At 45.5% G+C, this 19546-nt stretch overlaps 1 protein-coding gene across 1 annotated transcript; it reads right to left on the reverse strand.

Moving 5' to 3' along the window:
- Window positions 1–10322: 10322 nt before the first annotated feature.
- On the reverse strand, window positions 10323–17779 carry Mgarp (mitochondria localized glutamic acid rich protein). The gene is made up of 4 exons (XM_052731906.1): window positions 17578–17779; window positions 13116–13219; window positions 12712–12805; window positions 10323–11238 (listed from the first exon to the last, which is right to left on the reverse strand). Exons 1-4 carry the CDS (start codon window positions 17657–17659, stop codon window positions 10628–10630), a joined length of 891 nt encoding a protein of 296 aa, XP_052587866.1. The 5' UTR covers window positions 17660–17779; the 3' UTR covers window positions 10323–10627.
- Window positions 17780–19546: the final 1767 nt, after the last annotated feature.

Consider the following 19546-nt stretch of genomic DNA (forward strand, 5'->3'; position numbering starts at 1 on the left):
TATTACTTGTTCAAAACACTTTATCCCTAGCCCATATTTTACATTCCTGATGATAAAACAGGAAATTACTTCAAGGAAATCCTTGGAATAAAAGAAAATATATTCAAACCATTCAAAGGAATGGAATTTTTTTAAGTTAATTAAAATTGGCCAAAGGGGGAATAAAATCAAGTAATATCTGTTTCTTAAAAACCCAAACAAGGAGGGGAAAGGAAATAGTTACTGTTCAACTCCCCACGCCATCATGTCTGGACACCTTGCAGAACTAGTTATTATTCTATCTGGGAGAACAGCTGGGCTTCCTCTGACCTCCAGTGTCCAGGGGACCAATAAGAGGGGAAGTTGATGGCTTCCTGTGGTCTTTATTTTATTTAGGTTTTTGTTTGTTTGTTTGTTTTTGTGGGGTTTTTTTTCCTAAGAGAAAGAAGAGTACAACTGAACTTAGGGCTGGAGAGATGGCTCAGAGGTTAAGAGCATTGGTTGCTTTTCTAGAGGTCCTGAGTTCAATTCCCAACAACCACATGGTGGCTCACAACCATCTGTAAGGAGATCTGGTGCCCTCTTCTGGCCTGAAGGGACACATGCAGGCAGAACATTGTGTACATAATAAATAAGTAAATCTTTAAAAAAAAAAAAAAAAAGAACCCCCATGCTTGCTTGCTGGGAAAGTGCCCTATTGCGCTGAACCACAGCCCCAGCTCCCCATCCCCTTTTAACTCTGGGTCATAGTCTTACTAAATTGTTCAGGCTGGTCTTGAACGTAGAATCCTCTTGCCTCAGCCTCCTGAGTGACTGGGCTGGCAAGCCTGCAACACCAGGCCCAGTTTCTTCGTTTCTGTGAACAGGCTTTGAATTCTACTTTAGCTGTCACATTCTGCTTCCACACACCCATGCTGACTGAAGGCAAGCCTTATGCCTCAATCTTTCCTGGGTATGGAGGTGAAGTGCATTAAATTTCTCTCTCTCTCTTTCTCTCTGTCTCTATCTCTGTCTCTGTCTCTGTCTCTCTCTCTCTCTGTTTCTCTTTCTCTCTGTCTCTCTGTTTTTCTCTCTGTCTGTCTGTCTGTCTCTGTCTCTCTCTGAGTCAGAAAAGGATTCTCTTAACGATTTTTTTCTTATTGAGATGATCTCACTATGTAGCTCTTGGGTGTCCTAGAATATATACCAGGCTGGCCTCAAATTTATAGAGCTCTGCCTGTCTCTGTCTCCTGAATGCTGGGATTAAAAGCTTGGACTACCAGTCTGGAGGTAGAAGTAGGTGGATCTCTGTGAGTTTGAGGCCAGCCAGGGCTACACAGAGAAATCCTTTCTTGAAAAACTAAAACCGGGGGCTGGAGAGATGGCTCAGAGGTTAAGAGCACTGACTGCTCTTCCAGAGGTCCTGAGTTCAATTCCCAGCAACCACATGGTGGCTCACAACCATCTGTAATGAGATCTGGTGCCCTCTTCTGGCCTGCAGGCACACATGCTGTATACCTAATAAATAAATTAAAAGAAAAACTAAAACCAAACCAAAATAAAAATCCACATCCAGTCCCCTTTGTAACTTTTACTAAGTCCTACGATTCTAGAATGTGGTAGCTGTGACTCATTCTCCTTTTGATTGAAGGAATCCTCACCGTGATATTTCTTTACCATGATAAAGAAATGCATGCTCCTTTATTTTTTAATTTAATTTATGGTTGTGTGTATGGGGTGGGTTTGCACGTGTGTCACAGTGTACATGTGGAGATCAGAGGATAATATTTAAGAGTCAGTTCTCCTCTCCTTCCTGAGTTCTTGGCATTGAACTCGGGTTGTCAGGCTTGGACAGCAAATTCGTCTACCTTGGAACCACCTCACCATCCCAGAGGCACTTTTTTTTTTTTTTTTTTTTTTTTTTTTTTTTTTTTTTTTTTTTTTTTTTTGGTTTTTCGAGACAGGGTTTCTCTGTGTAGCTTTGCGCCTTTCCTGGAACTCGCTTTGGAGACCAGGCTGGCCTCGAACTCACAGAGATCCGCCTGGCTCTGCCTCCCGAGTGCTGGGATTAAAGGCGTGCGCCACCACCGCCCGGCCCCAGAGGCACTTTTAATATTAAAGCTTCAGCGGAAGTCAGAAGATGCTTACCAGTTCAGTCAATAAACACACGATGTGGCCCTGAGACGGCTCAGCAGGTCAGGCCCTTGCTGCCACGCCTGATGACCTGCATTCACTCCTCAGGACCCACACAGTGGAAACGGAGACTGAGGGGTGGATGGGGTGTCCTGAGGGTTGTTAATGGGGGTGGCACATGCTTTTTTTTTTTTTTTTTTTTTTGGTTTTTCGAGACAGGGTTTCTCTGTGTAGCTTTGCGCCTCTCCTGGAACTCACTTGGTAGCCCAGGCTGGCCTCGAACTCACAGAGATCCGCCTGGCTCTGCCTCCCGAGTGCTGGGATTAAAGGCGTGCGCCACCACTGCACATGCTTTTGATCCCAGCACTCAGGAGGCAGAGGTAGGCAGAGCTCTATGAGTTCAAGGCCAGCCTGGTCAACATAGCAAATTCTAGGCAGCCATGGCTACATAGTGAGACCCTGGGAGAGAGAGAGAGAGAGAGAGAGAGAGAGAGAGAGAGAGAGAGAGAGAGAGAGAGAGAGAGAGAGAGAGAGAGAGAGAGAGAGAGAGAAAGAGAGAGAGAGAATACATATCTATGAGTTGTCCTTCTGACTGACCTCTATACTTTTTGCATACTTATGCTTTGGCACACACACACACACACACACACACACAAACATTCACACCCCTAACAAATAAGTGCTTTAAAATTCAATAAATAATTAAAGCAATATATGATAATTATATAATGCAAGTTTATTTTATTTATTTGGGGGATAATAATGAAAGAAGAACAGAAGTAGATTACACTAGAAGAGTAACTTATTTTCAAATATTCAGAATATCCTCTGAAAAAGGCCAAGAGGAAAAAAGGAGAAGGGGATTGAGAGAGACTGTGGGAGGAAATGGTGACTACGGAGAGAAATTAAGGCTAACCCCTTATGGCTGTGCATGTCTGTAGTAAGCACAGCACTTGAGAAGTGAAGGCAGGATCAGGTGTTCAAGGCCATCAATCAGCTGCACAGGATGTTAAAGGCTAGCCTGGGCTACATGAAAGTGTTTCAAAAAAAAAAAGAAGAAGAAGAAAGAAAAAGAAACTAAGGAAGTAGGCTGGAGGTGTAGATCAGAGGTAGAACATATATATAGCATGTACAAGGTCATGGATTCAATTCTTATCATTCCTTTCCCCCCAAATGAAACAACAAACACCCACTGGAATTATAGACTGTGGGTCAACAAATAAAAGACGGCTTAGGAAGCCTTTAAGATGGAAAGCGGTGCAAAGCGCTGACGCCTACCAGCATACTTTTATTTAGTTTTTAAATTGTAATTGCACTTATTTATTTGTATGCATGCATCTGTGTGGCTTGAACATGCACCACAGCGCATGTGTGGAGGACAACTTTCCTCCCACTGTGGGGGTCCCAGGGACCAAACTGAGGTCCTTAATCATGGCGGCAGCAAGTGTCCTTCTCTGCTGGGCTGCCTCATCGGCCCTACTATGTTCACCCATGTATTTTTAGCTAGAAAATTCTCCCATAGGAAAAAAAAATTTGCAGACAGTTGAGATGATGGCCAAGTTTGAGTGCTGAAAAAAAAGCAGGAGAAATTCTGCTTCCGACTAATACCTGCAAGGAAACAGGAAATTAAGTTTTAGAGAAAATCCGGAAATACCCCTGTAGCCGAAAACAGTCAACAGGCAAGAAAGACAGCCTTAGAAACCAGGCCTCATTGCTGTCCTCACGAAATCCTCCTTTGAAACCGCCTGTCATTGGACAAAAAAACAGTGTCCTTGCAAGAACTTATGTAAGTTCTCACAGTAACTTTATTTTACTGATTTCTCTTGAGTGAGTTTTAAGACATACCACGACGCGGGGTGTTTGTTCACCATTCAGCTTGGGAGAGAGCTGGTCACTCTGATAGGAAGAGTCAGTTTTGAAAATAGCTGGGAACATCTCTTGAGGGACAGTGAAGCTACACTAATTCGAAGCGGCAGATGTATTCACACTGGGATGCGCCTGGCCTGCGCCCGCGGCAGTTCTTACGTAAGCTGATTAGGTTGAGCTGCTTGATGGACCGTTCAGAGCTGAGCCCACGCCCTGCATCTGCCCTCGCTGGTTTAGTGAAGAGACATGAAGGGCAGTGGACTAGAGGGAGAACAGAATAATACACCAATCAATATCACGCTTCTTGAAAACGAGTGGAAAATCCCACTTAGAGTAACAAGTGGGCTTTGTTCTGAGAGGGAAAATGTAGGGTCTCTTCTTTCTTCGGAAAGATTCGTTTATTTTTATTTTATGTGTATTGGCGTTTTGCCTGCATGCTTGTCTGTTTTGAGGGTGCCGGATTTCCTGGTACCGGAGTTACAAACGGTTGTGAGCTGCCCTGTGAGTGCTGGGAATTGAACCCGGGTCCTCTGGAAGAGCAGCCCACGCACTTAACCGCTGAGCCTTCTCTCCAGCCCCAGGCTCACTTCTTTAGGCAAAACATTTGTATTTGTATTTGAGAATTTCTTTAGTTGAGCACTTGTATACTATGAGGAAAGTTTATGTAGGAAGTTATAATTATTTTAGTGGTTATTTTTTTTTTCAAAATTTACCTCTTTCAAATAGATTTACGTTGGATGCTATGAAAGTTCTGATTTTGTAGGAAATAAATGATAGCATTATTCAGCTCTCTATAGCAGACCACAGTTCCAAACTAAGCCTCCTAATTTCATTTAACAAACTTTTTATTTTCTTGAGGTTTTGTTTTGGGTTAATTTTGCTGTTTACTTGTTTGGAAACAAAAATCTCACAATGTAGCCCATGCTGGCCTCAGATGCAGGGGTTTCCCTGGGCTGAGATTATAAGTATGGGCCCTCATGCCCCAATTTAACAAATGTTTTTATTTGTGTTTCAGTGTCTGTGTGGATGTGTTCTTACACGTATGTCATAACACGTGTGTAGAGGCCAGAGGACAACTCAGAGGGGTCAGTTCTTTTTCTCCATGACGTGGGTTCTGGGGATTGAACTCAGGTCATTGGGCTTGAAGGTAAGCAATTTTACTCGATGGGCCAGCTTACCTGCCCTCAACAATCATTTCTGAGGACCTTAATATAGTCTTTCTTCTTGAGCAATTTCCATTTCATTGGGGAATCCCAAAGTATAAGTAACTGCACAGCAGATACAGGACAGCAGATACAATGGTAGAGCCAAGTATAAGATGGGACAAAAGAGATGCGGCTGATTTGGCGATGGGGGAGGAAAGGCTTCGCAGAGTGTGTGTGTGGGGGCTAGCTGATTGGTTTCTGTTGTGGTTGTAAAACACTCTGAACAAAAAGCAACTGGGGGAGAAAACTATTTAGTGTGCAGGTTATAGTCCATCATCTAGGGAAGCCAACGAACTCCAGGCAAGAACCTGGAGGCAGGAACTGAGGCTACAACTCCAGGCTGCTGCTGCTGCTGCTGCTGCTGCTGCTGCTGCTTTTCCTTCTTCTATTTTTTTTTCCTTTTGGTTTTTCAAGACAGGATTTCTCTGTGTAGCTCTGGCTGTCCTGGAACTCAGGTCATTGGGCTTGGAGGTAAGCAATTTTACCTGCACACTAAATAAACAGGGTTTGAGATTATAGCCTGGGAGTTAGGGAAGTCAGGAAGAAGAGCTTGAGGTGGTTGATCACATTGCATATGCAGCCAGGAAGCAACACCACACACACACACACACACACACACACACACACACACATACAAATACACACACACACACACACACACACACACACCACACATACACACACGCACACACCACACACACACCACACCACACACCACACACCACACACACACCACACATACACACACGCACACCACACACCACACACCACACACACACCACACATACACACACACACACCACACACCACACACACACACACACACACACCACACCACACACCACACACCACACACACACCACACATACACACACGCACACCACACACACACACACACACACACACACACACACACACACACACACACACACACAGTGTGTGAGCCGGTGAGCAGGAGCAGCCAGTGCTCTCAACTGCTAAGCCATCTCTGCAGTCCCTTAAACACCTTAATAACACAGTACAGTCACTGCAAGACTGAATCAGTCACTGCCCACTGTCTCAGCTCAAACCAAACTTACCAACCAGGTTAACTGGTCCAGCTAGTTGGTTTCTGCTTGAGATAGATTTGACCACAACCCTAATCAAATTTTCTGTCCCAGTGAATGAGTGAAAACAGTTCTAGCATGTGAAGAGAAGTTCTGGGCTAGATAACTTAGTAGGTAAGGGTGTTTGTGACCAAAACCTGATGACCTGAGTTCAATCCCCAGGATCCAAATATGGATGAAGAGAACTGACTCCTGCAAGTTGTATCTGACCTTCACACATTGTGTGTGTGTGTGTGTGTGTGTGTGTGTGTGTGTGTGTGTGTGTGTGTGTGTGTGTGTGTATGTGTTGCAGTACACATATAAAGGTCAGTGGATATTCACAGGAATGTTTGCCTGGCAGTGTGGCTCAATAATAAGAGAGCCGGCCTAGCAGAAGCAAGGCTGTGGGTTTGATTGCCAAACACTGCAAATAATAATCTAACAATGTGTTAGTGTTAGTATTTATCTCATCAGTGATCAAATCTCTCAGCAGATCTATGAGGGGTTTCAGCTTGTGAATTGTCTCTTAGAAGCGCCCATTTGTACACTTGGTCTCTGTTGCTGGTGCTGTGTGGGAAGCTGTGTAGCCTCTCTGGAGGAAGTAGGTGTCTGGGAACGAGCCTCAGTGGACCTGCATTTAAATGCCGCTCTTTGTTTGTGCAGTGCTGGGGACTGAATACGAGCATCCCCAACCACATGATCATTATCATTTTACATACATAGGTTTCATTTTATACATTTGACTGTAGAACCGCTTTCACTTCTGGTATGAGCTACAGGAGGGCCTAAGACAGAGTGGTTGAAAGCAATGGGGGAAAGTATGAACAGAAGGTTTACCACAAGTTCACAGTTGGGAAATCTTCGTGGAGGGCACATGAAGTTTTATTACACTATTCCACTTTTGTTTGAGGTTTTTCTACAATACAGTATTGAAAAGAGAAGTCTGCATTCAGAGTTTGCTTTCTAAGAGAACTTCTCTTTGTGAATAGGATCTGTAGCACTTTGGTGATGTGTCCCGTGACTATGAGGAAAACTTGCTATGCATAAAGCACTGGCTAGCCTGGAATTCACTATGTAGACCAGGCTAGCCTTGAACTCAGAGATCCTGCAGCTTCTGCCTCCCAAGTGCTGAGATTAAAGGCATGTGCCACCATGCCTGGCTTGCCAAACGTTCATATACATATATATATAAAATTTATTTATTTGTTTTTGTTTTTTTGAGACAGGGTTTCTCTGTATAGCCCAGTCTGCCCTGGAACTCACTCTGTAAATGAGGCTGGTCTCAAACTTCTAGAGATCTGCCTGCCTCTGCCTCTCAGATGCTGAGATTAAAGGCATGGGCCGGCCGGGCGGTGGTGGCGCACGCCTTTAATCCCAGCACTCGGGAGGCAGAGCCAGGCGGATCTCTGTGAGTTCGAGGCCAGCCTGGTCTCCAAAGCGAGTTCCAGGAAAGGCGCAAAGCTACACAGAGAAACCCTGTCTCGAAAAACCAAAAAAAAAAATAAAAATAAAAATAAAAAAATAAAGGCATGGGCCACCACCACTCATTTATATTTTATTATTTTCATTTATTTATGTGTATCTGTCTGCATATGAGTGAGGACAGAGGGACGTCAGATCCTCTGAAGCTGGAGTTACAGGCAGTTGTGTGCTGCCAGATGTGGGTGCTGGGAATAGAATTCAGGTCCTCTGTAAGAACAATGTGTGCTCTTCACCATTGAACCATCTCTGCAGGCCCAGTGGACAAACATTCTTGATTGAAAGCATGATGATAAACATCCCAGCTCTTGATGACTGAGTCACAGAACCAGCCCTGGAGGCCTCCTTATGTGACGACTCCCTCTGTCCCTGAATCATTGTCAATTAGTGTCTCTTCTTTACAGCAGAAACTATCCTACCTAAAATAGTGACTAAGAGCTGGGCAGTGGTGGCCTTTAATCCCAGCACTCCAAAGATGGAGGCACGAGGATCTCTGAGTTCAAGACCAGCCTGGTCTACAGAGTGAGATCCAGGACAGCCAGGACTACACAGAGAAACCCTGACTCAAAAAAACAATAATAATAAAAATAAATTAATTACAAAATAAAAACGACAGAGATAGTATCTGTAGTGTTTCTGTGTGTGTGTGTGAGTGTGTGTGTGTGTATGTGTGTGTGTGTATACCAAGGAGTGTATCTGTGTGTGAGTGCACTAAGGAGTGTGTCTGTGTGTGAGTGCACTAAGGAGTGTATCTGTGTGTGAGTGCACTAAGGAGTGTGTCTGTGTGTGAGTGCACTAAGGAGTGTGTCTGTGTGTGAGTGCACTAAGGAGTGTATCTATGTGTGAGTGCACTAAGGAGTGTGTCTGTGTGTGAGTAGACTGAGAAGTGCTTCTGTTTCATATCAGAGGATTCAGTGAATGAACACCTCTTATCCACGCTCAGGTCTTAGATTTGTGGATCTCATGGAGAATGACACTGAGAGAAATTAGAGGCAGATATAAGGTGTCAGTCTGTCCTCAGAGTCGTGATTGAGCCCTGGGACCTCTCAGATCCCGGGGCATCAGTTGGCCAGCCTGTCGATTTCATCATCTATTCCTTCCTCATCTAGACACACCCACTGCCAATCACCTAGGTAAAATGGCCTGGGTGCAGAGGTTCCTGAGCACTGTTACTGGAGGGATCTTCTCTGGAGGATGGAAGGAGGGAAGCAGGGAAGAGCGGGGATATAGTCTCTCCCAGGGACCAGCTTCAGTCCTGAACCAGGTAGAGCTCTGGAGCGCTGTACTTCAGCTAGCCCCACTGCTGTCATGGTCAGTCACTGGTTATGAGCTGCCTGGAGAGAGGACCAGGCAGGATGGGGGCTGGGGAAGGATGTGAACGGTCATAGCAGCTGGGAGCAAATGTTTCCAGTTAAGGGGATCAAAACAGAACGTCATCAGCTGCCACATTTAACTCCAGTAATGCCCCAAATCTTGCATAACTCCGTGTTATCTAGGCCATCGCCCCCTACTCCACCCGCCTGCTCTCTTGAAACAAGGTTCTTCTATGTATGCAGCTAAAGCTGACCTTGAACTCACGAACTTCCACCCTCAGTCTCTGAGTGCTGGATAAAATACTCGTGCACCATTGTGCCTGGCTTCACCCACTCGCTTTCTTTCCTGAGACACCTCCAGTTATTGTCCCTCTTTCTTACTCCTCTTCACCCATACTGGTTACCTCAAAATTCTGGAATTTCCCAGCATGCTTTGGCTGTAGATCATTTGTGCTTTTCTGTTCCCTCACCTGGCAGGACTTCCTCTCAGCATCATCCGTCTTTATTAAAAGACACCTTCGTAAAAAGGCTTGCTCTGGTTGGGTATGGTGGCACACATCTATAAATCTAGGATTTTGGGACACTGAGGCAGGGGGATTAGAAGTTGAAGGCTAGCCTTGGGGCTATATAGTGTGTTTGAGGCAACGACTGTCTCATAAAATAAAATAAGACTTAGTTTTACTGTCATATGTAAAATGACAATTTTACTCCCAACTGACATTTGCAAACTCTACCTAATCCTTATATATAATTTTATTTGTCGTATTATCTAGTCCTACTCTAAAATACAAACTGAGGATTACTTAAAACAGTGGTGGGTAGGCTCAAGGCACTCTGTGAATATTTGTTGAATGCATACGTGCATGAATGATTCCTGGCAGGAAGTGTAAATCCTCAGTAAACACTGAACTGAACCAGAAAAGCTTGTCACCCTCCCTTACATAACTATCCGGGAAAGGACAGAGCTCTCCAGAGCACTGCTCTTCCTTCAGTAATATTATAAAGCTGGGTTTCTTCATATGAGGATGTATGTATGGGTGGTAATGTGTAATACAGTGTATTTCTACATGTACATTGTAAGAACAGAACCCCGAGGCCTGGTGTGATCGTGGCTAACATCTAGAAGCCCAAGACAGAGCAAGGCCGCCAGCCCAGGCTAAGTCGTGAGCTCTAGGTCAGCCTGGACCATAGTCAGCCTTATCCCAGCCACAAGTTCCCCTCCCCCAACACCAAGAAAGAATAGAAACACTTAAGATTTTCTAATTTTATTTAAATGAGTTCACATCAAACTCAATAATCCAGTCTTACATATAATATAGTAAGAGAAAGGCAGAGCAAAAATCAAAGAGAATACAAGTTGCATGGGTAATTCAATTTCTAAAACATAAAATTTAAATCCCAAGTTAATACTATTTAAGCTCTTTACACAGCTTGATCTTAGTGGGTAGAAAACTATTAAAACATGTAGAATACCAAATCCCAATCCACACATCTATTAGTAAAAGCCAAATTCTTTAAGGTATATTAAATTCTAGAAAGAAGGTCTAAGGTTGCTAAAAATACAAAAGCAACTATGGAATTTTGCAGATCAGCCTTGGGGTGAGGCTGCTTCTGCTGTGACCTCGGTTTCTTCTCGAGATTCCTGCTGGGCAGAGGGTTCTGAGCCTAAGGGAGGGCTTTCTTCTAGTTCAGCACTCTCCTGGCAGCTCTGGTTCCCAGGGGTACCCTCACCCTCCTTGCTGGTATCAGCCCCGTCAGCCTGATCCGGAGCTGCACTCTCCACCTCTGCCGTGGGTTCGGGAGCTGCGCTCTCCTCCTCGGCCGTGGGTTCAGGAGCTGCGCTCTCCACCTCTGCCTTGGGTTCAGGAGCTGCGCTCTCCTCCTCTGCCGTGGGTTCAGGAGCTGCGTTCTCCTCTTCCGCAGTGGGTTCAGGAGCTGCGCTCTCCTCCTCCGCCTTGGGTTCAGGGACTCCCTCAGTGGTCTCTCCTGGGGAAGCCTCGGTGATCTGCAGCTCAGGCTCCTCGCTCAGTGTGGATGTCTCCACTAGGGCAGCCTCGGCAGGGACCTGGGGAGACTCTTCTGGAGGCCCAGCTGCGGCCTCTGGGACTTCCTCAGCATGTACCAATTCAGCTTCCTTTACAGAAATTTCTCCAGCCTCTGAACATGGTTTTTCAGCTTCTGCCACATGCTCCTTTTCGCCTTTAAAATTTGGTTGATTAAGCAAAGTATTAATGGAAAGAACATGGGAATAAAGTGGAGTAATGCAATCAATCTGTTTTACTTTAATTTGAAGGGAAAAAATTTTGAGACATTTACTACAAGCCTACGTTAGCCATGAATCTGCTATGTAACCTGGGATGGCCTCGAACTCCTGATCCTCCAGCTCCATTTTGCAAGTAATGTGATTACCTTTATCCTCCAGAGCCATCCTGCTAGCTTTAATACTGTTTCCTAGTGTCATAACAAAAAATTAAAACTGAATGCCCACATGGCCCTGTGGTGCACACTTGTTAGTTCCAGCATTCCAGAGATGGAGGCAGATAAATTTTTCTGAGTTCAGGGCCAGCCTGGCCTACATAGTGAGATTCTGTCAAAATAAAATAAAATAAAATAACCTAAATAAAACAAAACAAAAACTCAAACAATAACAAAAAAACCCAAACCAAACCAAAACAACCTCCCCCCAAAACAAAACAAACAAAACCACAAAGCAAAACCTGACTCCTGAGCTGCTAATATCTCTGTTCCTAAATAGTGATCACAGTAATTGATAATAACATTATCGTTGAGATAGAGAAAAACAAGTGTCATTTAAAGTAATTAGCTTGGGGCTTACAGAGGACCAGGATCTGCTGCCCAGCGCTGACATGATGGCTCACAAACCTCTGTAATTCTGTTCTCAGGGATTCCTCTTCTGACCTCTGGGCAGCGGGGTGTGAGGTAGGGACTGGAGTGGGGGTGAAACCGCAGGAAAGAGGAGACTCGGGTGGATGGATGGGACACTATGACAACCCGGTGTACCACATGTAGTATACTTATCTACATGCAGGCAACACACACACACAAAATAAAATAAATTTTTAAAAAGTTAAAGTAAACTGTTTAAGGCAAGATGATGTTAGGGTGAAATTGTAAAGTTTCTGTTCCCACAGTGGCCATTTTCCAGGCTCAGGGACTCAGGATGCCTGACTGATTCAACTCATGTGAAGCATACTTTTGAGAACAGCATGGGGGTGGTGCTTGCCAAAAGTGAAAAAAAATAATAATTAGCTTATAATTTAAAACATAATAGGGGAAACGAGAGGCCAAACTGCTGAGACAGATGCTGAACTTCTGTTTGCATGAATGGGTGTCTGAGCAGTAGAAATAATATTACCACAAAAAGAAATTAAGTCTGCCTCTCAGCAGTCCACATGGAAAACTCGTTCATTTATCAAACGCACTCATCCAAAACTTGCAACTCTAGGTTACTGCGATCTTGCTTCCTGAGTGAACCCTTAGACGTAGCCACTCTTGATTAAATTACTAAAGAAACAAAGAAGCGAGTGTGTGGTGCCCATCTGTAACCAGGCTCACGAAGGAGACAGGAGAACCGCAGGTTTTGGGTCATCCTGCCTGCGATTCCTGAGACCTTGTCTCTAATAAATAAACAAAGTAAGAAAGTCACTTTACCCGGAAGTGGCTGTAGCTCTGCTTTCCTTTGTTCTTTCCCATCAGTTACGTGTTCTGGATGTCTGACTGACTTAGATGTGACAGCCTTGTAAGTCTGAAAGAAAAGGCGAGCTTAGCTGTCTTCAGCCCTCTCTAAGATTCATCGCGTTTAATTCTCTACGGAACCTCCACTAGAAGTTTCAAGAACAATTCCAGGGCCGCACAGAAGAGGAGGAAATCAATGCCTGCCCACGGCTTGAGCCAACCCCCTTTTTTGGAGACAGGACCCGTCTCCATCAGGGACCTTTGCTGGCCTGGCACTTGGAACGCAGACCAGACTGACCTTGGACTCAGAGCACTCGGATTAAAGGCGTGAGCTAGCGAGCCGGGCACACGAATTCTTTAATAGGTCTTTAAGCACTTACATAATATCCACCAGCGCTGACTGTCACACCTACAACCAGGTAATAAATCATATTGGACCCAGATGTTCCCGGGAACTTGCTGGATGACACTCGGCGAAGAGATGCTAGGAAAACAAATTTAACCATGGTCACCTTCACCGCTGAAGTACAGGCATCATAAAGAATTACATTTTTTAGGCATTTTCTCCTCAGTGAATTTGGAACCTATTACCACAGTGGATTTTCAGCTCAGCGAACACAGTGTTAGAGGCGGGGGTGGGGGTGGGGTAGTAATTCCACCCAACAGCCTCGGGTCTGATTTGAGGACTGCTTGTGAAGCCTGCCATCTTGACGTTAGGCACCAGGAAGGGCAGAGGAGGATGAGGAGAAATGACCGACAAACTAAACCAGGTTAACCGCCAAATGAGATGCAAAAGACATACAGTCCTCCATATATATCCAAAACAGATATGATCAGAAATAAGTACTTTTCTTTTTTCTGTTCTTTTTTCAGCTGTCCATTTGAGACAGAAAGAAATGATTGCTTTAAAAATTAATTAAGCATAGGGGTTGAGGATTTAGCTCAGTGGTAGAGCGCTTGCCTAGCAAGCGCAAGGCCCTGGGTTCCGTCCTCAGCTGGGGGGGGGGGTAGTAAAATAACAAAAAAATTAATTAAGCACACTATACTTAAGATAAAATTTGCACTTAAGGATAGGTAGAACACATGCTTAGAGTGCACTAGACCCTAAACTTTTCTTTCTTTCCGGAGCTGAGGACCGAACCCAGGGCTTGTGCTTGGTAGGCAAGTGCTCTACCAATGAGCTAAATCCCCAATCCCAGACCCTAAACTTTTCGAGACAAGATCCCACTCCTTAGCTGAGACCAGTCAAACTCTTGGCTGTTCTTGTCTCAGCCTCCTGAACACTGGGCTTACAGCTGCGTGGCTGGCTTGCAGTGAGACTTTTGCTGGCTTACAAACAGATCTGTGACCTGGCTGTGCATTTCCTAGTCCCAGCTGCTTAGGAGCCTGTGGCAGGAGGACGTCTGGAATCTGCCTGTATCCCATAATGAAAATCTCACTTCTTAAATTTAATTTAGCATGCGTGTGGAGGTCAGAGAACAACTTGTGGGAGTTAATTTTCTCCTTCTACGGTATGGGTCCTGGAGCTAAGACTCTGGGTCATCAGGGTTGGTGATGAGCATCTGTACCTGCTGAGCCAACTCACTGACCCAAATCTCATTGCTAAAACAACCAACCTATGGTAGAATGTGTGTCTACCGTGCAGGAGGCCTGAGTTCCATCCTCAGCACCACCAATAAATAAATCAAACCAACCAAACTTAAACAAAACAAAACAAACAAACAAAAACCTCACAACCTTTTGACACTTATAGGATACACTTTTTTGTTTGTTTGTTTTGTTTTGTTTTTAAACTACTAGGAGTCAAACCTAGGGGTTCCTGCCTTCTGGGTAAGCTATATCCCATGGACTCCAGAAAGATCTTATTAAATAAGAAGAAATAAAGAAAATTATTAGCAATGAGATGTGGTGGCCCAGGCCTTTAATCTCAGCACTTGGGAGGGAGAGCCGGGCAGATGTCTGTGGCTTCAAGGCCAGCCTGGTCTACAGAGGGAGTTTCAGGACAGCCAGAGCTACACAGAGAAAACCAACCAAACCAAAACAAACCAAACCAAACCAAAACAAAAAACAAAAAAAAGAAAGAAAAGAAAACTCCAGGAATACAAGTAGACTTAAAGACTATTTCAGCTGGGTTATTTAAAATAGCAATAAGAACTATCCAATTGGAATTAATTAAACATATTTTAGTAGACTTCTACAATGTGAAGATTAGGATTTACTTATATGAGAAAACATTTTATTGTTTCAGATGTATTTATTATTTTATGTGTCTGAGTGTTTTGCCTGCATGTATGTATATGCACCATGTGCATGCCTGGTGCCCTCGAAGATCAGGGCGGGCCTCAGGCTCCCTGGTACTGGAGTTACAGAGCCATCTGTGGGTACCGGGAATTGAACCCAGATCCTCTGCAGGAGTGTTCTGAACTGCTGAGAAAAGTCTACCACACATTATGTGAAAAGCCGTAACAATCCACCCTGTGGCAGAAGACCTCAGATGTAAGAGAAAAAGACCTGTAGTCGCTATATGTGCTGGTGCACACCGAAATGCCAGTCCTTGGGAGGGTGAGGCAGGGGGATTAAGTGTTTCAGACCAGTCTGGGTAGCTACACCTTGTTTCCATAAAGCAAAAACAATAAAAATCTCTAAAACTAAGTAGACTAACCATAAACAATGATATTTACTGAACAGGAAGATTATAAGTGATTTTTATATTATATTTTGCCTTTCTGCTATTTTCTCAATGAACTATTTTAAGCCTATTCATTAAAAAAGTTACATTTTTGGTTTTTGAAGACAGGGTTTTTGTGTGTAGCTGTGGTGCCTGTCCTGGATCTCACTCTAGACCAGGCTGGCCTCTAACTCACAGAGATCTGCCTGGCTCTGCCTCCTGAGTGCTGGAGTTAAAGGCGTGGGCCACCACTGCCCGGCAAGAAGTTACATTTTGCAGCAAAATGGAGACAAAAACTTAATGATAGTTAAAATGTGTCTATCAAAAACAAACAAACAAACTGAGACAAATTTATTATTATTATTTTTTTTACCAAAGTAGGAAGTAGCAATAAGACATCAATCAATGCCCACAAAGGAAGACAAATTTATGATTCCAGTCAATGCTGGACTGGTGGTGCTGGCCTTTAATCTCTGCACTGGGAGGCAGAGGCAGGAGGATCTCTGAGTTTGAGGCTAGTCTGGTCCACAGAGAGAGTTCCAGGACAGTCAGGGGCTACACAGAGAAACTTGTCTCAGAAAAATAAATAAATAATAAAAAACACAAACAAACCAAAGTAGAGTTATGGCTGTGGCTGTAGCTCAGTACTCGGTAGAATCAGGCTTGCCTAGTGAAATGTCGGGCCTTGGATTCAATCCCCAGCACCATGAAAATGGAAAGACATTAGGACCCTTGCACCCAGAACTTCTGACTGCAGTTTAGAATGTTAACACTAACTTTATTTTGATGTGGGTAGGGGACAGGGGATGTAAAAAGGTGTGTGTGTGGTGTAGATGACAGACCTTAGAGGAGCCAAGCCTGAAGACCTGGTTCAGTCCCTGGGACCCATTGACTCCTTCAAGCTGTCCTCTGAACCCATGCAGGCTCTGTCGTGTGTGTGTGTGTGTGTGTGTGTGTGTGTGTGTGTGTGTGTGTGTGGTCACTGGACTCATCTTTCTCCTTTTCCGAACATCAGAACAGCCCCCATTATCTTCAGTTTAAATTAAACGGCTTCTCCCTACCTCATTAGTGATGAAAATTGCCATCTTACGATGTACACAGAAAGAGGGGACGGCAGCTTAAACCGTGTGGGGATACTTCTTTCAAGTAGCGTTTAAAAGAAAAGATGGATAGACAGATCTTCCTCTCACCCTCCACCACCAACACAGGCCTAATCAAAGCTGTGGAAACAAGTGGACAAAACAAACCAAAAAACGCCGTGGCTCATGGAACTGTCTGCGGGCGTTTTTCTGTCTCTCTCGCTTAAATCCTCGCTCTGGATGCTGCCTCGGATGCCTCAGGAAGTCGGGTGAAGTAAGTTCAAGAGCTGTGCCTCAGAGATGATGGACAACGGGCGTCGGGGGGGGGGGGGGGAAGGGATTGCGGGGGGAGGAATGGGGGGTTGGGGAGGGGTGTTGAGAGCCGGGAAAGGCGGCTCGGAGTGGAACTGCAAACCTGTCCAGATGCACGGCGGCGCGACATCTATCAAGCACCTACTCTGTTCTAGGTGGCGTTACTCGGTGCGTTCTTCTTTAGAAAAATTTCAAAAGCCCTTTCCTCGCGCATTCCCTAATCCAAAGGTGATGGAGCTATGAGCTTCTCAGCAACGTCAGAAGAATGACCCGAGGCCACCCCCTTCGGAGGGATTCTCAGGGCCGAGAGATCCCGGGGTTCAGCACCACCGGTGTTCACTGAACCGGACGGCGCCTGGAGCCCACCTGCTAGCGTGTGGACACCCCATGTCCACCTACCGATCCGTTTCTTTACCTCTTCGGGGAGCCTAGAGGTTCACTGAATAATCAACGTGGGAATCTAGGAGTGAGCCAGACCCTCTTCGAAGTGATTTTTCACTCCACATCTATTACAACTCACAGCCACCGTGGACCTCACTTGAAAAAATGAAGAAATATTACTTGACGGAGATAAGCAAGCGCTGGAACCCAGGAAGTCTAATTGGGATTCAGAGGCCAACCTGGAAAAGTTCCCTATTTCCAAAGTTTCCAAGAACTTCGGAGCGCTTGCCTGAGACCCTCCCTCACTTCCTTCACCCCTGGCCCAGGCTTCTGTGACTGGGTGCTGGCGGGCTCGGGGCGCTGGTTCCAGCCTGGACCCACAGAGATGTGCGGGGCACTCACCGTCCTTCCCCAGTGGCGCAGGGCCGGGGGGCGCCCTCCGGGGCAGCGCCAGAGTCTTGGACACAGCCCTTCGGAGATACATCGCCCGACGCACAGGGATGCAGCCGCGAAGCCAGCAACCCAGGCTCAGAGGGCGGAGCCTCAGGAGCGCCCCGCCCCGGGGTGGGGTTTCAGACCCCGAGCCTCCCGGGTCCTGGGCACGTGTGTGTGTGTGTGTGTGTGGGGGGGGGGGGGTCTGAGTTAGTCGCCAGCATCTTGTCCCCTTATCCTGCTCTAGTAGTGCTTTTTTGCCGCACCCCGGGCAGCCGCTTACAGGTTGCATCTCAGAAGGCCTAGGGGGCTTAGAAATGGCTGTTACGTGCCTGACCCGCTCTGTTTCATGGAGTAACTCTGCTCCGGAACACGCCGGACACGGTTAGGGAATCGCACCAGACTCAGGATTCACTGTGCAGACGCGGTTTATCCTCCAGGTGGGAGGCCACTTTATCCCACCCACTGCGTTAGCTTTCCTAGGAAAAGGTAGCGGGGGAAACTTTACAAGCCACAGGCTTATGACTAAAGGCAGCGAAAGGTTTCCCCCTGGCGATGGCTGAGTTCTAAGCTAGCCACTGTTTCCGAGACTTTAAATACAGGGTCAAGCGCTTACCTAGCATGGGATCGATACCTAGCAGCTATAAAACCAGGCGTGCTGGCGCAAGCAGATAATCTCAGCACTCAGGAGAAGGAGGCAGGAGGATCAGGAGTTCAAGATCTTTGGCAACGTAGCAAGGACACCGTAGGCTATACGAGACCCTGTCTAAAACAAAACAAAACAAAACAAAACCACTTACAGTTAGGTAAAGGATACCCTGGAGTAGCAAGCGCTTTTGAACACCAAGCCATCTCTCCAGTCCATCTCTCCAGTCCGAGTTGTGAATCTTGGTTTTTCCTGACGGGTTTTTTTCTGTGTAGCTCTGGCTGTTCTGTAGACCAGGCTGGCCTCATACTCGGAGATCCACCTGCCTCTGCCTGGAATTAAAGGTGTGAGCCACCACCACTGGGTCAGAGTTGTAAATCTTGCAGGACTGAGTAAAGTGGCTGAGGAGAGCTCCGAAGCAGAGTAGACGTGAAATGTGCTCAGCCAGATGGAAGGGCAGTGATGGCCTGAAGCTCACAGTTCCTCTGCACCCTTCAGTCTGGTATGTGACAAAGCCGAGTATGGCCATCCCAATTGGGAGAGACAGTACTGTGACATAGTACGCCTCCTCTAGACGCTTTTCCTAAAGGCTCACGTCTCAGGGCAAAGGAATGTTCTACTTACTCTTCACTCTGTGAGCTTTGGTGGGTTCTTTGCATATTTTAATGAGCTATTTTCAAAAACAAACAAAACAAAACTCCAAAAACCCATGCCCTTTGGCTGTCAAATTTGCTGAATTTTCCCCCTGCTTCCCCAGAACCCCTGTGCATTTTAAGTTCTTGCTGTGGCTGACTAAAGGCTCAGATTCTTCACTGCCCTCCAGAGAAACCTTGACATTTTTCTGGCCTGTTTAGGAAAACATCTTGGGTCAGAGATATATTGGCTTAACTCAGATGACCTCCGGCAAATCTTTAGTTGTTGACAAAGATACTAATTTTGAAAACATTGTAAGGGTCCAGTGCCAACAATAATTATTATTTCATGACTTATGTGCTGGGTAATTTTAAAGTATTTCAGCTCCCTGTGTGATGGTGCACACCTTTAATTCCAGCTCTTGGGAGGGAGAAACAAGGCATTTTTTCTTGTGAGTTCAAGGCCAGCCTGGTCTACATGCTACATACTGAGACCCTGTCTCAAAAAGAAAAGGGAAAAAAAGCATTTTTGAAAGAATGCCAGGCAGGCAGATGGGCAAGTCTTGGGCTGGCAAGCCTGATGACGTGAGTTGGATCCCTGAACTCATGATGGAAGGGAAAGGACCGACTCTGGGAGGTCATCTTCTGGTCTCCACATGCA

The sequence above is a fragment of the Peromyscus californicus genome, unplaced genomic scaffold (assembly GCF_007827085.1).
Source record: "Peromyscus californicus insignis strain IS unplaced genomic scaffold, ASM782708v3 Scaffold_9__1_contigs__length_137607984, whole genome shotgun sequence".
Taxonomy (NCBI): Eukaryota; Metazoa; Chordata; class Mammalia; order Rodentia; family Cricetidae; genus Peromyscus; species Peromyscus californicus.